This window comes from Phyllobates terribilis, unplaced genomic scaffold (genome assembly GCF_046119375.1).
Source record: "Phyllobates terribilis strain yellow unplaced genomic scaffold, ASM4611937v1 Scaffold_5__5_contigs__length_657084704, whole genome shotgun sequence".
Taxonomy (NCBI): domain Eukaryota; kingdom Metazoa; phylum Chordata; class Amphibia; order Anura; family Dendrobatidae; genus Phyllobates; species Phyllobates terribilis.
Window position 1 is genome coordinate 327755440 of NW_027362765.1, and position 22748 is coordinate 327778187.

The 22748-nt window shown below is 46.7% G+C and overlaps 1 protein-coding gene across 1 annotated transcript in view; it reads right to left on the reverse strand.

Annotated features, from left to right (window-relative positions):
• Positions 1-21209, reverse strand: part of LOC141273146 (cobalamin binding intrinsic factor-like) — a 146948-nt gene extending 125739 nt beyond the window's left edge. Inside the window, exons 1-2 of the mRNA XM_073684590.1 lie at positions 20900-21209; positions 20626-20814 (exon numbers count right to left, since the gene is read on the reverse strand). Of these exons, the coding sequence (XP_073540691.1) occupies positions 20626-20814; positions 20900-20972 (262 nt within the window). The 5' untranslated portion in view covers positions 20973-21209. The remainder of the gene's footprint in view (positions 1-20625; positions 20815-20899) is intronic.
• Positions 21210-22748: the final 1539 nt, after the last annotated feature.

Here is a 22748-nt window from a genome sequence, read left to right on the forward strand (position 1 = left end):
GATCGGCTGCCGACTAAGCAGGATAAACGTGCTACAGTTGTGGGATCTGTCATCTGGTTTCTTAAAAGACTGTTGCCACTGGATACCTGGGCTTCTATAATTTTATCTGTCATCTGGAGGAACGTGGACTGTGGCTACAGACTATACTGGCCGGAGATACAAAATCTGTTGGCCAACCAAAAGTTGGGAAACAGTGAGTATCTCCTAAGGCCGTGGAACTACTGATCCCGGGTGGGAACTTGAGGACTGAGAGAACTTTATTTTGGACATTTACTTGGAGTTGTTGTAAAACCTTGATGTAAGGAATAAAATATTGTTGCATTGTTAATCTGCCTAGGTGATTATTACAACCTCTTCACAACATGGGACATATATTTTATTGACACCTAATGATGATGAAATAAAAAAAAACACCAGAATGGAACTTTTAATGCATCTACAAGTGCATCTAACTAAATTAAAATATCATCAAAAAGTTAATTTATTTTAGTTCTTCAATGCAAAAAGTGAAACTCATATTATATAGTCATTACAAACAGAGTGAGCCCCGACCAAGTATTGAGTGCATTTACTGAACATACAATTCAGTAGGGCAACATTTTGGATTTTAAAACCATTTTTCAAGCTGTTGTTATAAAGTATTGTAATTTACTGAGATAATAACTTTTGTGTTTTCATTGGCTGTAAGCCATAACCATCAACATTAACAGAAATAAACACTTGAAATAGATCACTCTGTTTGTAATGACTCTATATAATATATGAGTTTCACTTTTTGTATTGAAGAATTGAAATAAATTAACTTTTTGATAATATTCTAATTTAGTGAGATGCACCGTATTTGGGGCTAAAAATCAGATATGCAATTCCCTTTCATAACATTTTTTGCACTGTTTTGCTTTTAGAGGATCTTTGTTTTCCTGCTCATTTAAAGTGTTTTTTTCTAGTCTCAGTCTACAAGTCTGCAATCACTCTATGTGACTGCAGACTTGTGAGGATTTTTTGGTGCTGGTCCTAGGACTGAACTGTAATGTGACCGCAAGGATGTGCTACCATTGATAAAGCATGGTGAATCATGAAGCCGATGGCTCCATGATACACCATTCAGCCTGCGCCTATGAATCCGAGACTTCGTGTGCTGTAAGAATGATGATGCCACTACAATGCGCGTACAGTACGGAACATCAGCACTCATGCTGCATGGACCGGAGCACAGCGCCAGAGGAATGAGGTGAGGCGAGTCATGAAAGGGGTTTTATGAGATCACTAATGGGCTTCTCATAATTATTGTGTACATGCCACAATACATGTCTCTCTCCCTGTTTATAACAGTCGGAACATATGATCTCATCTGCGCCATCAAATTTTTTTTTGTAGGGGAGGCAGCGGGAGGTGAGAGGGGAAGGTCTATTTAAAACTTTTGCAATGGGACCCCATGAATTTTATGTATGCTCCTGTAAGAGGGTGAGCAGTGCCCAAGAAGACATCCCACAGTGTGTGCCCTGGCCCCCCCTTCAAGTGGTGCTGAGAGCAGGGCCAAAACCTTGCAAATGAAGAAAATGGGTCACCTATTTCCTTCAAAGCGGACAAGATGGTGAACAGTGGTACAAACTCCAAGATGATGAACAGCGACCTAAAAATGGCGGACGGCAACGTGGTTCCCAAGATGGCAACGAATGGTAGTCCAAAGTGGGGAGATCCAGCCCAACATGGGAGTGGACGGCATCTGAAGGTGCAAAGCCTAAGTGTCCAACCCACCGGAGTGACAACCTCAAAGAGGAGGTGTGCCGGAGCCAAGGTCCAGTCCAGAAGAGGCGGAGCATTGCGGAAGGAGGGGTGATCCAGGAAGATAAGCGACTCACCGGGTAAAAGATCATAGGAAGGGTCGTGTCAAGAGGCAGAGTCACTGAGAGTGACAGCAGAGGCAGCAACTTCCGGAAGAGCATAGTCAGTCGGGCAGAAAGTGCACCAGAAGTGACTGGCCAGCGCCATTTTGCTTACAGCTCGTGAACACAGCAGTCACCTCGCGCAATATTCCAGTCATGAGCCGTGTGACTAGCAAAAGCGACCGAATGGAAGAAATTGAGGTATCCTCCAATGAGGAGATCATCCACTTGAAAACTCCTAGGGCCGTGACAGGAGGAGAACAGCTGGCAGATGAAGCCGGAGGACAGGCAATCCCGTTGCCCATATCCATTGTAAGGCGGCGATGTTCACACCATGCAGTAACTGAGGCAGTGACCCAAGCAAGTCCAACATAAACAGCTTTTATTTCAGCAACTCACGGGTTAACAGAAAGTCCTCCGGTTCGCTGCCGGGTTACCAGAAAGTCCATACACAATGGTTGCCGGGGACAACGGCCGCGCCGGGCCGCTCAGAGCCTGACAGGTGCAGAGCCTTCCTAGGCAGTGGTTCAGCCACACACAGTCCTGCTGAGCTATCCTGCTGTGCTCCTAGCAGGTTGCAACATAGAACAACACTAATAGTTAGTGCAGGAGTTTTAAAGGACCTGTGGCAAGAGCCACTGGAAAACCCGGGTTGGAGGGAGGAGGCCGCCCCACTGCCTCCTGTGACCTCCTCCAAGAAATGAAGGCCCTGCCGGGTTTTTACTTAATCTGCCTTAGCCAGGTAGTCTGACCAGGTCAATGCTCACCTTCATTCCTGCATTGCAGCCGCAGCTGTGTGTGTGACTGCAATGCACTCCAATGGATTTAATAGGTCTCTGTACACATTCTGGGGGAGATATAACGTCCCTCGTATACGATCCCGGTCACTGCCTCACACCATGCAGTGGCAGATGACCTCGCAGCCGCAGGTGGGCCTCTACCAACATGAGGTTCGGTTGCTGTACTGGAGCTAAATGCCCGCGGAAGACCAAATGCGGGCTCTAAAAGACTTTCCCCAGGTCAGTCTGATCCTGTTAGGCTGACTGCCCTGCCCCTGGGAGAATGTGAGGGCCCCATGGTAGAAGAGTCTGAAGAGAGCGAAGCCATGAAACCTGGAGTTTAATTGGAGCCAGGGGAGGTGGTACCCCTCAACCCCTGTGAGGCTGTCATCAAGGGGATTCCTATGGCCGTGGGAGATGCTCAATGTTGTGGAGGAGGAAATGAGAGAAGACACGCTGGCCCAGGAATGGCTCACAGGCCCAAAGCGAGCTCTCTTTGAGAGACAATGCACCAAGGGCCAGGCGGTCGACTTTAACTACACCTAGAGCTTCTGTTTCATACAGGACCAGGGAATCAGAGATGAGGTGTACATGAAATCGGTCTACGATAAAAAAAAAAATACTCTGCCATACAAAGGTTGATACGTGGTGGGTGACACCCACCCTGCGACCAGTGAAGAAGTGGAAAAGTGGGAGGAGGAGGCAGAATTCTAAAGACAGCATGATACCAGCGCCATCACCCACCATCAGAACCCATAGGGGGAAATTAAACGTAGCATGCAGCAGCACGTCAGAGAAGATACGAGTACTCAGACTTCTGTTGGGGCCGAGGAAGTTAGAAAAAACTTGCCGGATTATCCCATGCGGTGGTACTAACATTTGCTTTACAGGAAACACCTCAGCACAGGTGTTTATGATGGGGACAGGACTGCTGCAGGATGACCATGGGAGGCGGCAGTTATCCTGATCAGCCACGGAGGTGGGACCAACCTCCATTTCCTCACTCCTGGGCAGACTGGAAGAAAAATACTGAGGACATTTCCAGGTAGCTCCAGGGTTCTTTTTGACCCTTCCTTAAAGTCCATGTTCCCTTTGCTGAAGTCAGGATCAATCAGACCAGGGGGACTGCAGCTGCTAACGGAGTTCCCCTCCAGTTGGGTTTGGACTGTTACATTTTTTTAAATTTAATGTTCTTCATGTGTTTTTATTTCAGTATAATATGGTTGAGGACGACCATTGTTTGCCGTAGGGGCATTTAAGAGGGTGAGCGGTCCCCAAGAAGACATCGTGGCAAGTGGTTGATATTTGATTAAAAATGTTTTGTTTGCTTATGTTATTTATATATAAAGGAGTTGATTTCATCCCTATGTCCTGTTTGAATTCGGTTCCCTGGAGGTTTTACAACAAAACCATCCCCAGGAAGTGTGAGGGCTGTGTAATAGGGGAATCAGTGGGGGCTATAGGGATATAGTTGTTAGCACTCTGACTAAGATACAGTTAAATAGTTTGGGAGTAGCCCACATACTGGGAGGGGTAATAACAAACAAAAAGGGAAAGCACTTTGATGGGCCATAACAGTTCTAATTCTCCAAACAGCATGAGGACACATCTGAAGTTTCGCGCAGATCCCTGGGCGGTCTGGGGCCGAGGACCCAAAATAGGCCTCGTTTTCAATGTCTCATTCTCTCCTAAATGGAGAAGGCCGGTTGGGTCACAGCGAGAGGGAAAGGTGTTGGGACTCTGAAGCTGTAATGCTGGATGGGAAGTCCCTGGTATCAACAGAAGCTGTAGAGGTGTGGGCAGAATGGAGGAAAGATCTGGTAGTGTACTGTGCAATGGGGACAACTAGAGGGGACTCTGTCTCATTCTGTATGGGGAGGTAACAAGAGCTCCCGAACGACAAGTGATTACAAAACGAATCACACAGCACAACACACACATGACAGGTTCCCGTTTAGAAGAGGGGTTTCAGGGTGAAGAGAAGTCAGTATCAGCCCACAGAGTGTGCCCTGGCCCTCCCTTTAATCCTGCTTTAAGTCTACATTTTAGTGTCATAGCGAAAAAAAAACACTTAGTACTGCTAATTGTCATAACACTGTAGAGGAGGACACTGTAAATATGGAACTTTATACATCAGTAGCATGCAGACATTGCAGTCAAACATGGTAAAATTGTGGAATTTTGCTGCCATAGTGGTAAATACACTCTGAACAGTGAAATTTTTAACATCCTAGATTACTCCCATTCATATCTATAGAGGCACACTCCAGGGAGGCCCACTTTCCCACCTTAATTTACTTTTGCTATAGAGACTTTGGCTCTCATGGTTCACGACAATCCTAATATGACTAGAGTCAATGTTAACCAAATACAAATGTAACCTTAACAAACCATCTCCCCTCACTCCAGAATCTGCCAAGAAACCTGGGACAGTTTGGTACAGTGTCAAGATTGAGAATTAAAGGGAACCTGTCAGCAGCATTGTGCTAAAAAAAAAAACTACTGGCAGTGTCAGGGTGGCGCAGTTACACTGATTAAAATTATACCATGGGTTGATGAAATCCGTCCTGTGGTTGTTGTGTAAAGGGAATCTGTCACCCCATGGTACTTATCTGACCTCTAACATGGGCATACAGGTGTTACGCTCACGCCCGGACTGTCTGGCATGAGCGTGGTTTGTGGTCCCACTGGGCCACGAACCGCGGAGTGCCTGGAGGGGCCTCGCCAGATCCGACCACGGATGCACGGCGGCTTAATTGTCCCAAGGAGGGACAAGGGAGGTGGCCCAGGTGTTACTCCAGGGCAGACCTTGGTCACACAGCTGTTGACCCACACCGGGGTACGCAGGATGGGGAGCAGAGCAGAGCCGCAGGTGCAGAGCAGGGCAGAGTAGAGCCAGGCGGGAATGCCGCAGAGCGTGGCCAGACGGAAATGCCACAGAGCGCGGCCAGGCGGGACAGGGTTCTGTTCACAAGGAACAGACAGTCGTGAAAACGCAGGAAGATAGCAAAAACACAGGAGGTAAATACAGAGGCTGGGAAACAGGACAAGCAGAGCGAGATACACACAAGGTACTAGCTATGAAGTAGCGAGTGGACACAGAACTTACAAATAGAAGTATAGAGACAACGAGTGGGAGTTAGGTACTGGTTCAGACACTGCAGGACATGAGAAGGAACGGACAAAGAGGCTAACAGGTAAGGGGCTAGGACACTGTTAAGACAGGAACGAGGTACAGGAACAAGATACAGGTACGAGCCTGGGTACTCAGCCCCCAGGGTGGCGTAACAGGATAGATGCAGGACACAGGTACAGGCCTGGGTACTCAGCCCCCAGGGTGGCAGAAACAGGCAAGATACGAGACCGGACCTGGCAGCTCACAGTTGCACAGAACACACTGTAAGAAAGTGTCGCTCAGTCACCTCCCAATGGGCAGGGGTGCCTTAAGTATCCTTTGCCTCACAGCAATAGGCTGGAGACGCATTAGGAATGCGCGCACTGTCCCTTTAGGAATCAAGAAGTTCCAGTGCCGCCGCCCTAAGCCTGCAAACAAGAGATATGCACACAGCAAGAGCACAGTGCACAGCCTGGACTGGTAAGCAAGTTGGCAGTGTTGCATAGTGGGTGATGGTAAGCCATGCCAGCACGCCACCAGGGATTTTACAGTCCCCCCCTTTATGCCCCCTCTTCTTCAAGCCCGTGAGGATTTTCTGCAGAGAAGTTGGAGGCCGATCCTTCTCAATTGACTCCCAAGACTTCTCTTCAAGAAGACTACCTCTTCTGTCCACTAGAACGAGACAGGTCTTGCAAGCTTGGTGACTAGGATGCTTCCTCCCATAGAGCCATCCTCAACGTCAGATGAAGTGGGTGAAGTACCAGGAAAAGGGCATAGGAAAGTCTCTTTCTATTTGTTAATAATGCATCACTTATCTAGACTGCTCCAGGATATTGGAAGAGGAAATATTTGCAGAAGGGTCAGGGTCATTGAAGACCATAAGAAAGGCCACCAGGAAGGCCTGTAGGTCAGAGATGTTAGGATCCATTGCTTCCCATAGGGGGGTGATTCAATTCAAGGCATCACCCGCTAGGTAGGACATCAGAAATGCCACTTTAACACGATCGGTGGGAAAATAGTGAGCATAGAATTTGAAATGCAGCATACATTGCTCCACAAACGTACGGCTTTGTTTTGGATCCTCATGGTACCATGGTGGATCTGAGGGAACGAATGCAGATACTTCCATTTGGGTAGTTGCAAAAATCGCCTGGGCTTCAGTTCGGGAAAAAAAACTTTCTTGGTGTGTGTATTCGCTAGACAAGGATTCAAATGTCAAAGAGCAAAGGACCGTGGGAGTCAACGGGGACCATGGCCTGAGCAAACTGTTACGCTCACGCCCGGACTGTTTGGTGTGAGCGTGGTTTGTGGTCCCTCTGGGCCACAAACCGAGGAATGCCTGGAGGGGCGTGACTAAGGGCCTCGCCAGATCTGACCACAGACACACGGCAGCTTAATCGACTCCGTGGTCCGTGGATGGACGCGCGAGGTGGCCCAGGCGCTACTCCAGGGTAGACCTCGGTCACACAGCTGTTCACCCACTCCGGGGTATGCAGGAACGGGCAGGTTCAGTTGGTGTGTAGATAGGCAGGCAGGTACTAGCAGGCACGACTGATAGGCAGGCAGGTGGGTAGACAGGCTGGATAGGAACCAGTACAGACTGGGATACAAGAGCAGAGCCGCAGGTGCGGACGGGAAAAGGGGCACGGCAGGGCAGCGCCGCAGGTGCGGATGAGAAGCGGGGCATGGCAGGGCAGCGCCGCAGGTGCAGACGGGAAACGGAGCACGGCAGGGCAGCGCCGTAGGTGCGGACGGGAAACGAGGCACGGCAGGGCAGCGCCGCAGGTGCGGACAGGAAGTGGGGCATGGCAGGGCAGCGCCAAAGGGTGTGGACGGGAAACGGAGCACGGCAGGGCAGTGCCGCAGGTACGAACGGGAAACGGGGTATGGCAGGGCAGCGCCGCAGGTGCAGACAGGAAGCAGGGCACGGCAGGGCAGCGCCGTAGGTGCGGATGGGAAACGGGGCACGACAGGACAGCACCGCAGGTGCGGACGGGAAGCAGAGCACGACAGGACAGCGCCGCAGGTGCGGACGGGAAGCGGAGCATGGCAGAGCAGCGCCGCAGGTGCGGACGGGAAGCAGAGCGCGGCAGAGCAGAGCCGCAGGTGCAGAGCGGGGCAGAGCACAGCCAGGCAGGAATGCCGCAGAGCGCTGCCAGGCGGGAATGCTGCAGAGCCCAGCCAGGCGGGAATGCCGCAGAGCGCAGTCAGGTGGGAATGGGACAAGCAGAGCCAGATACACACAAGGTACTAGCTATGAAGTAGCGAGTTGACACAAACTCACAAATAGAAGTATAGAGAAAAACACGCCCACAGGCCAGCCCCGAAGCACGAGAAGCTAATTATCTCCAAATAAAGATTACACAAGAACCATAGGATTGATTTCATCAACTCAGGTATCATTATAATCAGTGTAATGGTGCAAACCTGACACTGCCTGTAGTTGACTGAGCACAATCCTGATGACAGGTTTGCTTTAAGTCAGAAGCCTTGTTTAGCCTTCTTTTAGCAATACTCCACTTCCACACAAAAATAAAGGTGAATTTTCCACTTCAATATCCACCACATTACATACTGTACGTTATCTGGGCTTGAAAATGACAATTGAACCAGCAATCTTATAGATTGGGAACCACCCCTAATGTATAAAAGGCTGAAGGATGACCTGAAGGACATAGTAATGTGTTATTGATATTATAGGTTCCTTCAGTCAAGATGGTGGTCCTCCCTAGACTTCTTGGTTAGTGTAGGAGTTCCCCTATTAACATTAAGAGGTGGGAGGCATTTTAGAAGTCATCAACTTTATTTTGGAAAGTGACCAAGATTATCTTTTGTTATACAGTATCATATCATTATTAGAAATTGAGAGACCTATTATTCCCCCACTTCAATAAATATTACTAGGCAGCACCAATTAGTTAGCTGCAATAAATGTTGGGAGTGATGGTCCTTTATGGGTTACACTAGGAAATTGACCAGCTCATCCGCTTTTCTCCACAGTCCTGATATGTGCTCACATGCCACTTTGGAATAACTTACCCTTCTAATATAATTCTTTATTATTATGGAGATTTACTAGATTTATGAATATGCAAATTGCCTCTTCATAGAAAAAGAGGACTTGAACTCGATAGCTCCACCTATTGGAAGCGGCAATCCTACAAGTCACAATCAACCCTTTAACGAGTCGTGCAATATGACTTAGGATAAAAGCCAAATCAGAATCTCAATTTGCAGACACGGCATTTCGAGCTGTTGGCCCTCGTCAGTGCAAAGTATGGGAACTGATTTGGCTAGATGAGAGGCCCTTGACTGAGGGTCTAAGGGGTAACGTTTCTCCTTGTGGAGAGTGACATACCGGCTCTGGCAGGCCAGGTAAGGAGGCTTATTCGCCATGCAATGCTCCTCTGGGAAATTTAATATGCAAATTGCCTCTTCAGAGAAAAAGAGGACTTGAACTCTATAGCACCACCTATTGGAAGCAGCAATCCTACAAGTCAATAAATTCCAGGCTAAACTTCCCTCATGTTTCCAATTCCCACTTATTTGACAATGCTGCATATTGTATGAAATTGAGCAGGGAAAGCTTTCATTGGTGAAAAATAAACAACTTATTCAGTTTGCCACTTTATATCATGAACTATATTGTTACAGCAGCAATTATTTCTAAAGAAATTTTCACCCCCGCCATCTAAATCTTTCTTCTCCAGACTGAAATTTTACATTTTCTGAGAATACTTAAGGCTCCAGGTTTCCACCTCTATTACTGGAGTAGTCTCGAACCTCGACAAAACGGCATGATTTCCTTAGTATAGTCTATTCTCAATTGTGTCCCTCCTCTGATTCTAAGCTACAGTTCACGATCTAGTGAGAGCAAGACCCTTTCATCCATATGGCCCTACAGATATGGCAGCATTGTTGTACAATTAACTCAGAAGGAAGTTTAACAGTAAGGCTGGGTGCCCACGTAGCGTTTTACAAGCGTTTATGCTGCGGAATTTCCGCAGCATAAATGCTTGGGAAACGCTTGGTAATTCGCCCCCCATGGTCCCTAATGACAAGCCGCACTTTCAATGCCCATGTTGCGGATTTTTCCGCAGCTTTTATGCTGCACTCAAAAATCCGCAGCATGTCCATTAATTTTGCGGACACGCAGCGTAATCGCCGCCATTGACTTGCATTGGACCGCGTGACATCCGCATCACTGCATTTGCACATGCGGATATCACACGGTTCAATGTGCGGATGGTACCCAAGTCTAGAGAAGAGTAGACTCTCATGCGTATTTGCCTATACAATGCATTGGAAAAACGCATGGCAAATACGCATGCAAATACGCGTCAAAAACGCATGTAAAAACCACATGCGTTTTTCTGCCAAGGAGAAGCAGAAATGCTCAGGAAAATTTCTGCTTCATTTCTGCATCATGGGCACTAAGCCTTAATTTGGTTAGGATGCCTGTCAGGCTTAGTGCCCACGATGCAGAAATGAAGCAGAAATTTTCCTGAGCATTTCTGCATCTCCTTGGCAGAAAAAACGCATGCGTTTTTACATGCGTTTTTGACGCGTATTTGCATGCGTATTTGCCATGCGTTTTTCCAATGCATTGTATAGGCAAATATGCATGCAGAAACGCACAAGAATTGGTCATGTCCGTATTTTTTCTGCGAGTAAAATCTGCGCAGAAAAAATACGGACCATGTGCACAGAACTTGCAGAATGTCATAGGAAGTCATGGGATAAGGTATGCAATGCGTTTTTGGAGCGTTTACGCGCTGCAAATACGCACCAAAATACGCACCAAAAATGCATCGTGGGCACACAGCTTTGAGATCCAACTTAAGGCTTCCTACATCCCCTGAAGCTTTTACTATCCTTTCTCACGTTCATGCTTTTGGACACGTCTTCTGGTGGTTAGCTATAGTAATCAGTAAGGCTGTGTGCCCACGTAGCATTTTTCAAGCGTATATGCTGCGGAATTTCCACAGCGTAAACGCTTGAAAAACGCATGGTAATCCGCACCCCATGGTCCCCAATGGGATTCCGCAACTTCTATGCACATGCTGCGGATTTTTCCGCAGCGTTTATGCCGCGTTCAAAAATCCGCAGCATGTCATTTAATTTTGCGTTTCCGCAAGCGGAATTGCCTTAGTCCAATGCATAAAAAACGCAAGGCAATTCCGCATGTGGAAAACGCGTGATAAACGCGCGAAAAATGCGCGATAAACGCGTGCGGAATTCCGCATGTGTTTTTCCGGGAGAGGACTTGCATTTATGCAGCAGAAATTTTCTGCTTCATAAATGCAACGTGGGCACATAGTCTTACACACTCCTAATGTCAATTAACAAAAGGCCTATAAGCCTCCTAAATTAAAAAATCAAGTGCCGTAAATGTTTTATCTATAACTTATGGTAAATGACATGGTAAATTAAATGATATTATGCAAAAAATGTATGATACTAAAGGCCCCGTCACACTTAGCGACGCTGCAACGATCCCGACAACGATATCTGTTCGAGATCTGTGTTCTGCTGCTGTGATACTGCAATTTCCTCCGGGATAAAATAAAGTATATCTTATCTTATCTTATTATCTTATATCTTATATGACCTGTCAGGGATCGTTGCTGCGTCGCTATGTGGTCGCTGGTGAGCTGTCAAACAGGCAGGCTCACCAACGATCAGGGGAGCAGCGACATCGTGGAAAGAATCTTTCCACGATGTCCTGCTCCTGGTTACCAGCCTGCTGCTGAAGCAGGAGCAGGCTGGTAACCATGGTAAACATCGGGTTACTAGGGGCACACGCGCACCTAGTAACCCGTTGTTTACCATGGTTACCACTCTGCTACAGTGAGCGGGAGGTTACCGCTCACTTTAGCAGGCTGGTAACCATGATAAACATTGGGTTACTAGGGGCACACGCGCACCTAGCAACCCGTTGTTTGTCATGGTTACGAGCCTGCTAAAGTGAGCGGTAACCTCCCGCTCACTGTAGCAGAGTGGTAACCATGGTAAACAACAGATTACAGAGATGTGTGCTGACCAGCGGGAGGGCAAGGACCAAAAAATGGTCCAGGACACTTTGCAGCGATCAGCGACCTCACAGCAGGGGCCTGATCGCTGCAAAGTGTCACACATAGCGACATCGCTGGTGAGGTCGCTGTTGCGTCATCAAAACCGTGACACAGCAGCGATCTCTCTAGCGATCTCGCTATGTGAGATGGGGGCTTAAGACACTGGGACAAATATATGGAACAATCTGAATTCAGCCACTTCCACATATCCAATTGCTATGGTCTGAGCATAGACAGCAATGTCTTGACCGTGTACGGCCAACCCGGGTTCCACCGTTTAACCTGTTCCTCCCATTTTCCAGCACTCACCTTTTCCCACAAATAAAAACACTGCACCTGCAATTTCTTTGGATAAATTTGGCCACAGCGGCCATTTTATTAACAAACAACATTAACACATTAACAGTGTTATAAATAAATAAGAAGGGAGGGTTCTTGGAGTTAAAAATTAGATCTGGCATAAATTAAACCGAACTGGAACCACCATATTACCCTCAGCCGTCCATCACCAGCTCAAGGGCACCAAAAGCTCCCAGGGTAAAACCCCGTCCAGAGCCCAAAAACCAAATGCCAGATCACCCCACTCAATTAACCAATTGGCTGTAATTTTAACCAAATTAATCCCACCGACACTTCTGTGCCAACTCCAAGAACCCCACCCCCCGCCAAGCCACTGCGACAAACACCCTACCTCATTTTTCTTTATTTTTTATTCACTTTTTTTTTTTTTTTAAACAATTATAATAGACATATGTCCATCTTACTCCTTAACGTTTTCCACCGTACCACCGCCACTTCCCACTTATACTTGAACAGATGCAACCAGAAAAAAGGGGTGGGTGGGTGGGAACTTTCTCCTGTAACTTCCCTGCCGGACTGACTCATTTCCCGCACTTTTTCTTGATATACTCACCCTCCCACCACCAACTGCCCGCCCCTCAGCTCTAATACCCAATCCTGATCCTTTATCTCAAAAATTCCACCCTCGTGGCCCATCCCGGTCATGTGGGGCTTCCATCCAGCTTCCCTTGCTTCCAGCCCCTTTCTTGACCGTGTACGGCCAACCCGGGTTCCACCGTTTAACCTGTTCCTCCCATTTTCCAGCACTCACCTTTTCCCATAAATAAAAACACTGCACCTGTAATTTCTTTGGATAAATTTGGCCACAGCGGCCATTTTATTAACCAACAACATTAACACATTAACAGTGTTATAAATAAATAAGAAGGGAGGGTTCTTGGGAGTCAAAAATTAGATCTGGCATAAATTAAACCGAACTGGAACCACCATATTACCCTCAGCCGTCTATCACCAGCTCAAGGGCACCAAAAGCTCCCAGGGTAAAACCCCGTCCAGAGCCCAAAAACCAAATGCCAGATCACCCCGCTCAATTAACCAATTGGCTGTAATTTTAACCAACTTATTCCCACAGACACTTCTGTGCCAACTCCAAGAACCCCACCCCCCGCCACAAACGAACAGCCCTGACCACCTCAGGCTCGTGAGTGCCCCAAAAAAACGCCAAAGCCCTCTCATTCCCCTCCTGTATAGCCAATGCCCACAAATCTGTATCAATGTCATTCAAATGTACACCATCCATTGCCCAAAAATTTCCAACTCCCGCCTCGAGTTCAAAATGTCGAACGCTTACTCCCCCGTTCCTTGACACAAAGGCTGATATGGCTCTATTTAACCTCACTCTCGCCCTATTAATCCCCTTCAAAGATCTAGCCTCCCTCCACTTTTTTTTTTTTTTTTTGGCACAATGTCAGACCAGACCGACAACACGACAGGAAAGGATGTCCATAACCTTAAAAATTAAATCGAATGTCCCTCATCAGATCCCTGACCGGGCAAGCCCCCAAGTCATTCCCCCCCATATGCACCACCAAAATATCCAGCGTCCGAACCAAATGGGCTGCCTTATGAAATTCAGGCAGCACCCTTCTCCATACCATGCCTCTGGAGACGAGCCACCGAACCACAACTTGCTCTCTCCTAAAACCCAACTGCCTACCGTCTGGCCTCCCGTCCGCTCGCAACACCCCCAGTGGACAAAGGAATGTCCCAGAAACCACGCTAACAATGGGACACCATCTGCAACAAACAACCACAATGTATTCAATACTTAACAATATGAAAACAACCTCAGCCCCCCGTACCTAATGCCGCACAAAGGACAAATAACGATCAGAACTCCACCTCCCTATCCGCTTTGTCACATCCTTGCCTAAGCCCAAGCCATTGGCTTCTGACGCCGCGCCAATTCTAAAAGAATGTGACCCGTACACCTCCGGGCGAAGGCCCAACTCCCGAACTCCTTTCTTAAATACTGCTATTTAAGAAAAGTCCCCATTTTCATGACATAATAAGGAACCCACTCGCCCAGGCCAAAATTGCCAGTCTACTTGGTGCCACCGATTCAGACAATCTCAGCACACCAAAAAACGCTAACGAAAAGGCTAACCTAAACAATGTAGCTTCACAACTGAACAACAAGTTTCGTCTAACATTAAAACCAAACGTTCCAAGATGTTAAAAGTCACCGGTCTTCTTTTATCCAGCACCTTATCTCCTCTCCTAAAGCCCCTAAGTGTTTGCTACACTAAAAAGGACTTTGTAACATATCTTATCCCCACTTTTGAAACAGACCATCCAATCTCCGCTGCCCTACCTACAAGAAAGAACACCGCCATCTCCCTATCACCGACATTCTCCACCAAACCCCACTGCATTATCCAACTTTTCCATACTCGCCACGATGCCTCGTATGAGTACCAGGTCAGCCTCGTAATGGACTCTCGTATTAAACGTCCCCACTCCTCCATAACCAGCTGCCACAAATGCGAAGGGCATTCCTGTCCCACGTCCTCTGCTTCTGGTGCTTTCGCCCGAAAAAACGATCCCACTGAAAACGAGACAAGGCATCTATGATGGAATTTTTACACCAGCACCTCCTGCAGCATCTGTAAAAAATCTCACAATCACGACTGCTCAAAAACTCGTGCTGAATTAACGACCTGCGTTATAATTTTCCAAAAAACATTTTCCAAACCTTCAAATCCTCCTTGTGATCCTTATTTAAACGAATGAAATGATGGAGGGCGCGCACTCCTGCTGTCGCCCTTGCCAACCCGCGACAAAATATCCTGCCCATTGGCATAATGCTGCATGCGAAATTCAAACGACCTAACAGGGATTGTAGCTCCTTCAGCGTCACCTTACGCAACCTCCTGAATCTATCGACCTCCAGCTTGAGCAAACTCAATTTATCATCAGGTAACCGACACTCCATCCTCTCCGTATCAATTAGGATGCCCAAAAAGTTAACAAGGTGCAAGATCCCTCTGTTTTTTTTTTGTTTTTGTTTTTTTTAAATTACCTGCCAAAAGGTATGCCAAAAATGCTCCGCTACCCACACCATAGTTCCTAACAAAGTCCTACACAACAACGATTGCGGAGGGCCTATAAACAAAAAGTCATCCAAATAATGAATGACCGACTGAACTGATGCCAGGTCCCTCACCACCCATTCCAAAAACGTACTAAACGTTTCAAACAGGGAACACGCAATTGCGCAGCCCATATGCAAACACCTGTCCACGTAGTATTTCCCTTTCCAAAAACAACCTAACAATGGGAAGCTATCCGGATGTACTGGCAGCAATCCAAAAACCGATTCGATATCAGTTTTAGCTAGCAACGATCCTGGCCCATATCTCCACACCCATCCCACCGCCGCATCGAATACTGAATACTCCACCGAACATAATTCCTGAGCAATGCCATCATTCACCGAAAAAACCCCTTAGGGTATGACAAATGCTGAATCAAATGAAACTTATTAGCCTCTTTTTGGGCACGACCCCCAACGGCGAAACAATCACCCTGCTGCTAGGTAAATCCTGAAACGGACCAGCCATCCTGCCCAATTCCACCTCCTTTGCCAGTTTCAAGCTAACCACTTCCGGATGAAGGGAAGCCGACATCAAATTTTTAAGAGAAAAGGGGACCTCATGATCAGGAGGAGGAATTCTAAAACCTTCCAAAAAAGACCATCTGAAATGACCTTAGCCTTCAACTGATCTGGATACCTACTTAGAAAAGGGGGCCATCTCGTGAACCCTCACCGGAGTCACCCCCTTGACCAGTACCAATTGGCATTTTTCCATTACCCTTCTTAAAGCATTTAGATGCTCCGTGTGAAATACCGTTGCAATGGGAGCACACATGTTTAAATTTGCAGGAGTTCCCGTACTAACACTGGCCATCATTAAATTGCCAGCAAGATCCCGCTTCCTTCTTAGTGCTTTGTGCACCCTGAATACTTCCCCCGTGTCCTGCCGATTAGTTCCCACTACCGCTGCTCCCGTGAAAGGACTGCCCATACCTCACCGGAGCCACAACTTTCAGCCACAACCCGATGTCCTTTGATCCCATCTAATCTCCGGGCGGACTGCCTTCCTCTGCCGATATTGCTCGTCTATCGTAACCATGTCTGGCCCCCCTAAGTGCGATGAGCCTCCCCTATAGCATCCAGGTAGCAAAATAAAACTGCGCAATTATCCGGAGCTTTTTTCCCAATGGCACTAGCCATTATTGCAAAAGCTTGCAACCAAGTAACAAACGTCTGAGGAATGAACCTCCACCTACGCTTTTCTTCCTCCATTTTTTTTTTTTTTTGCTGTCGTCCTTTTTTCCCTTGTCCAAATTAAACTTTTCAAGAGAAAGTAGGGAAAAAATTTCTACAAATTAATCCCGCCCAATTTTTTCTTTAACCTCTTTTTTTTTTTTTTTTTTTTTTTTTTTAAATGTGCCCAGCTGCCCCTCAAAGCACACGTATACCTCCCCTTTCGCCCTATCATCCAGTTTTACGGCATCCGCTTTATCCTTTTCTGTCTGTACAGAAACCGATACCCCCTAAAGTCCCCCTCAGTACACACCGCCGCCCTTGCCGATTCACTCCCCACCTGCGACGCCACAGGTCGACCGGGTACCAAGCCCCCATCGGAGATAACCCTGCCTCACTGGCTCCACCAGTGCCTAAACTAGCCAGAATTTGTGACATGTTTGCCAAATTATCCCTGAGCCCCACGACATCTAACCACACCACCCCCTAACATTTACACCACAGGGCCCTGCCAACTGCCTATCCCCTACCCCATCCGCTACAGACCCCGTGGGTGACAAAACATACATAGACGCATACTCACGGAGCTGCGCAGGTGCTGTGTCCCCGCCAGCCGTACGTCCTGAGTCCTGCCGATCCCTTGGGTCGTCCTGATCCTCTCCATATTCCGATCCTCCCTCTCGCTGTTGCTCAAGGTCCGCACCCCTGGCCTCCTCATCACCAGGGGGGACCTGAGCACGTGCTGATGCCCCCGCAGCTCGTCCGCTGCACGTTTCTGCACCGATCCTTCCTGCCGTCCGTGATCCAGCACGACCTCTGGACCTGGGCCCCCCAGCCCAGTCCGTGCTGATCTGTAGGGGGGGCTGCCAGGCAGCTCCATGCTGCTGCCCGCCGCTCTGCTACCATGACTCCGGTGACTGGGGCCAGGCAACAGGTCTACAAACTGCTGTTGCCTGCCCGAAAAACGCCATACTGTCCTCCACTGTCCTTTTGACTGGCAGGCACCCCGACTGGTGCATCGCCAGGTGTGCCTGCCGCGCTGCTGCTCCTCCTGGCCCCTTTATTTATTTATTTATTTTTTTATATCATGGCCGTCCGCCGCCGTGAACCGCTGATGGCCCTGGTTGCGGGGGCCAGCGTCATCGCTGTCCGGCCCGGTCACGTGCACAGGAAGTGACGCGGGCCGAACTTCCGGCGAAGCCACGCCCCCTGACTGGTGACGCGGCTCTAGTGCGGGCCTTGCTTCCGGCGCGGCCCGGGCTCTATTACTGCGGCGTGCCGCCGGAGCAGGCCGCACTTCCGGTGGGGCCCTCGGTCCAGGCCCTGCTAGCGATCCGCTGACGGAAGCGCCCACAGGCCGGCTGGGCGGATTCCTGCAGCGGCGGGGGCGCAGCGGCAAGGGGGTTCCGCCGCCGGGCTCACCTGGCTCAGGGTCCCATGAGGGGCTCCGCAGCCTGCGTCTGCAGCACGTGGGAGTCTCTGGCAAAAGCCTCTCGGGGGGCCGCGTTCTCCTTGCCCTCCTTCCTGACCCCACCGCCGATTCCTCGGATGAGCCATGCAGCAACCCTTAAAGCTGTGCTTCCAGCCACCCTCCACGCCTGGATCGAGCCGCATCCCACAGTCTGCCAAACAGAGATTCCACGGTCGGTGTCCAGAACAATGGGTGAGCGGATATTAAAAATTTTTTTTTTTTTTTTTTTTTGGTGAACTTTCTCCTGTAACTTCCCTGCCGGACTGACTAATTTCCCGCACTTTTTCTTGATATACTCACCCTCCCACCACCAACTGCCCGCCCCTCAGCTCTAATACCCAATCCTGATCCTTTATCTCAAAAATTCCACCCTCGTGGCCCATCCCGGTCATGTGGGGCTTCCATCCAGCTTCCCTTGCTTCCAGCCCCTTTCTAGATTGACTGCTGGTCTCCTCTCTCTTCCCTAAAATGCAACAACCTCATAAGTATATATGAAGCTCTTGAGTTTGAATCAAAAGACCCATGGCTGGTCCAGACATCGCTGTCCTTACTCAAACCATGTATGTTGGATGTGTGAAAATGGCCTCAGATATAGTCTTGACTTTTTTAGATTACATTTTCAATGTGATTCTACTATTATACTCAAAGGCTACTCGGATAACCCCTTGTTTGCCCCTTATAAAATAATAACACGTATTCTCACCTCCGATGCAGGTACCATTCCAACGGTATCGGCACTAGCTCTCCTGGGGCTCACATAACATAACAATCTTCTTCACTGTCCCCTCCTTTGGACAAATCAAACATCTCTAGGAAGGTGAAGACAGCCAGAGCTCTGACTTACTCCACATGTCAGCTATATCCAAAGGAGGGGAGGTGAAGTGGTTAATGACTGGCCAAAGGGATTGCATGATATAATGTCACACAAGCCCCAGGAGTAATAGTGCTGACAGTACTGAACGTTGCCGGCATCAGAGTTAAGTATAGGTATTATTATTTTATAATGGGCGAATACAGTGATTGAAAAGGGGTTGTCCGAGTAGTGGAAAAACTGAAAGCCATTTACAAAGCAATTTACAATCTCTTCCATAGTGCCTACTTTATTATTCGGCAAGCACCACACTGAACCTTCCCTCCTTTCCTAATTGTTAAGTTTTTGTATTTAAACTAAGGAAAAGCTGTTTTGATTAACAGATGAAAAAGTTCTATCAGCCCTCAGTATAGAGTTGAAGCTCTCTTTGATTTCCACAATAAAATATTTGTTGGATGGCAGTTTAAGATAGAAGGGTCAGAATCTAATCACAACCTTCCCCCAAATCAAGTATTAAAGAAAAACAAAATGGGAAATAATAAAAGTAATAATATAAGTTTAACTAGGTAAAATATGAATGAACAGTGAAAGAGTTAAAGGTATTTCAAGGCAATCATCCGCCTATGTGCAATCCTACCACATACTATTGTCTTTCGCAATTATGTACAGCACTAAGGAATTTCTACATTCTTTCTACACTTCCTAATACCTTAGAGGATAATTATGGTGAACTGGATCGCCTTAAAGTGGATCTGTCAGCTGCATGTGATTCCCTATGTAAAAGCAGCTTAGTACACATTCAGATCTCAGTCCTTTCAGACCTATGTATTTAATTGGGTTGTTCCTTGCTGTGGTATTAATGACTTCTCAGTATGACAGGTCATAAATATGAGAAAGGTAAGGGTCCGACACCCAGTACCTCCACCGATCAGCTGTGGTGGGATGTAAGCAATGTATGTAGTATACACCGTTTTGAGCTGGTAGGAGCTGATATGCAGTATTAGCTGGTCAGTGGAGGTGCCATATGTCAGGCCCCCAATAATAAGATAATGATGGCCTATCCTGAGATTTATTCATCAATGTTCTAGTAGTGGACAATGCCATTAATATGCTTCCGCAATAGAAGGCAGAATATTGAAATTACAGATCCAGTCCGCATTAGCACACGTTGCACTTCTAGGGTAATATGATCTATAATGTGAGTCCATATGGATATGTGATTTCCTTACAACTGCTATTATCAGCACTGTCTGTGCAGGTGCTCTTATAAAAAGGATATATTACACACAAATACTATAGCAATATACAGTATGTCATAAAATAATTGTAACATATGTAAATTCAGTATATAGGTATAAAAAAAATAAAAGAAATTGAAAGCAAAATGTATTTTTTTCCTACTGATACTATTACACAAACTTGTTTTTGGAGCGATAAGTGAAAATTTGCAATAAAGTTTAAATTTTATTTCATTTTATTATTCATTTGTATTATTTTAATTTAGCATTAAATTTGTATTTCTTCTATTTTTGGTATGATTTACAGAATAAATAGATTGAATTCTTTGAATAGTTATTATGGATATATGAATTATTAAAATTAAATTTTATTGGAAAAGACACATTTTTAAAACCCTTCCATCCTATTTATTTTTCATTAAGGACAGAGATGTGTGAAAATATAGTAAAAGTCTTTTTGAATATTCTACTATGCAGTGCACTATTTTTATTACATTATGCTACATTTAAGTAACCACTTCAATTTCTCATGTAATAATTTCTTAAAAACACATTTCTTCCATTCAGGCTTATATCTCAAACATTCATTTTTCGGTCTTGAGCCATCGGAAATGTACTCACTGTTATTAATCTTCTGAGCAGCATCTTCCTTTAGAAGATTTACCAGCAGTTCTTGAGTAAAGACGTCTTGAAGCTTTCCTAACCTCAGCGCCAAAAGAACACTGGGGTCAGGAGTTACACATGGCCCTACACTTCTTGCCATGGTGACTGCCAAGCTGGTGACAGAGGACTTCTGTTCATCAGAGAGAGCTATGGGAAAGATCAGAAGACCTGTTAGATGATCCTCTAATGTGGTCAGTGGTAGTCCAATGACCACCAGGCTCCATATACTTACAGCAGACACCATTTGCCCAGCAGGAATGGATGAGGCTGATAAGCCCAGCACACAAGATGATGACTTGCTTCATGGTGATACAGAAATGACACAGTGTTTCTTCCTCCTCTTTATATCACCAGGATTTGGCAATCATTCATGGGTTGCTTGTTTACATTCAGTCTCTTCATTTGGCACAGCACATTGGCCGCAGTTACATATCAATATATCATGGGATTTACCCTGTGCTCAGCACGGCTATGCCCTTCCTGTGCCAGGGAGTTATGCAATTATACCACAAAAAGGTAACGCAGAAAAACATTACATGTCGAATATTCATCTAACCTAATACAAATACAATTCAAAGTGAATATCTCCACCCACGATGAGCACGTTCTCCACTTTGGGAAATAAGCCAAAGCCACGTCATTACAAGCCACACGAGTGAAATACACTATATGGAAAAAAGTATTGAGTCACACCTCTTAATCCTTAAATTACAACAGGTATGTAAGGTTCAGCCCCTAGCCATGCAGCCTGCCTTTCCAAACATTTGTGAAAGAATGGGAAGCTCTATCGCGCTCACTGAATTCATTTATAGTACTGCAATAGGAAACTTCTTGAAATGTCTTCCATCCTAAATATTCCAAAATCGACAATCAATGGCAATGGCATTTTGCTATTAGCGGAAAATCACTCAACCGCCATGAAACCAGTGATTTGGGGACTGCCCCCCTCTCACCCACATGTCTTCATTTTATCTGCATCTTTAGGCTAGAGATTGAATACAATTGTGAACCAGGGATCAGTCCAGCATTCAGTCTGTTCCTCTGATTTTCAGTGCAGCAGGTGTGATGAGTTTATTAGATTGTGCCTGCTGCCTCACACCACAGAGCAGAGCAGCGCTTCAGGGGAATAGGACTGTGATAATTGAGGTTTTTTTAACTTTGTCAGTCAGTACTTTTTGGGGACCTGTGATGGCTTCATGGTGTGTTGGGACACGGCTGTGGGATCATGATACTGTGGGTGTGCTTGTGGGGCTTATCATGCTGGGTGGGTAGTTGTGGGGGCATCAAACTGTCTGTAGGAGCTGTGGAGGCCATCATACAGTGTGGTTGGCTGTGGGGGCATGATACTTTGTGGGGAAATGTGAAGTCATCATACTATGGGTATTACTGGGGGTACCATACTATAGTGGGGCCATTATGAGGTTGTCATTCTTTTCAGGGTTATAGCGGCTTGATACTGTGTGGCAGAATGGTAAGGGCCTCATAATATGTGTAGGAGAACAGTGGGGACATCATACTATGGCTGATCATTGTGGGGGAATCATAATGTGAGGGGAAGGTCACAATGGGGGCCTAACATCACCAAGCAACAAGCGTTGACAGCACTGCAGATAATAAGTTAGCTCAGCGACTCTGCCCAAGTAGACAAATCAAGTTCAGAGTCACTGAGCTCAATGATCGGCTGCAGCGCTGTTGATGTGACATCAGATCAGACAATAAAAGTTATCAGGAGCAGCAGCAGAAATTCAGTACTAGACCCGAGGAGGGTGAGTAAAGTACAGTTTGTTTTCTTTAAACAAACTGCAGCCATGGAAAGTGGTTTTCCAAAACCAGAAAACCCCTTTAAGGGGTTCTACTTGACTTAAAGGGGTTGTCTGCTGAACAAAGTACATTTTAATCAATAGATCTTGGAGTAATAATAACTTCCACAATTGGATGTGTTAGATAAAATGTTCCTGTGCTGAGATAATCTTATACATGTGTCCCTGCTGTATACTGTGTAATGGCTGTGTCTGATCATACTACAGCTCCTGGGCAGGGGGGGAGGGGGAGAGTAAAAAAGACATTACATCAGGAGATCA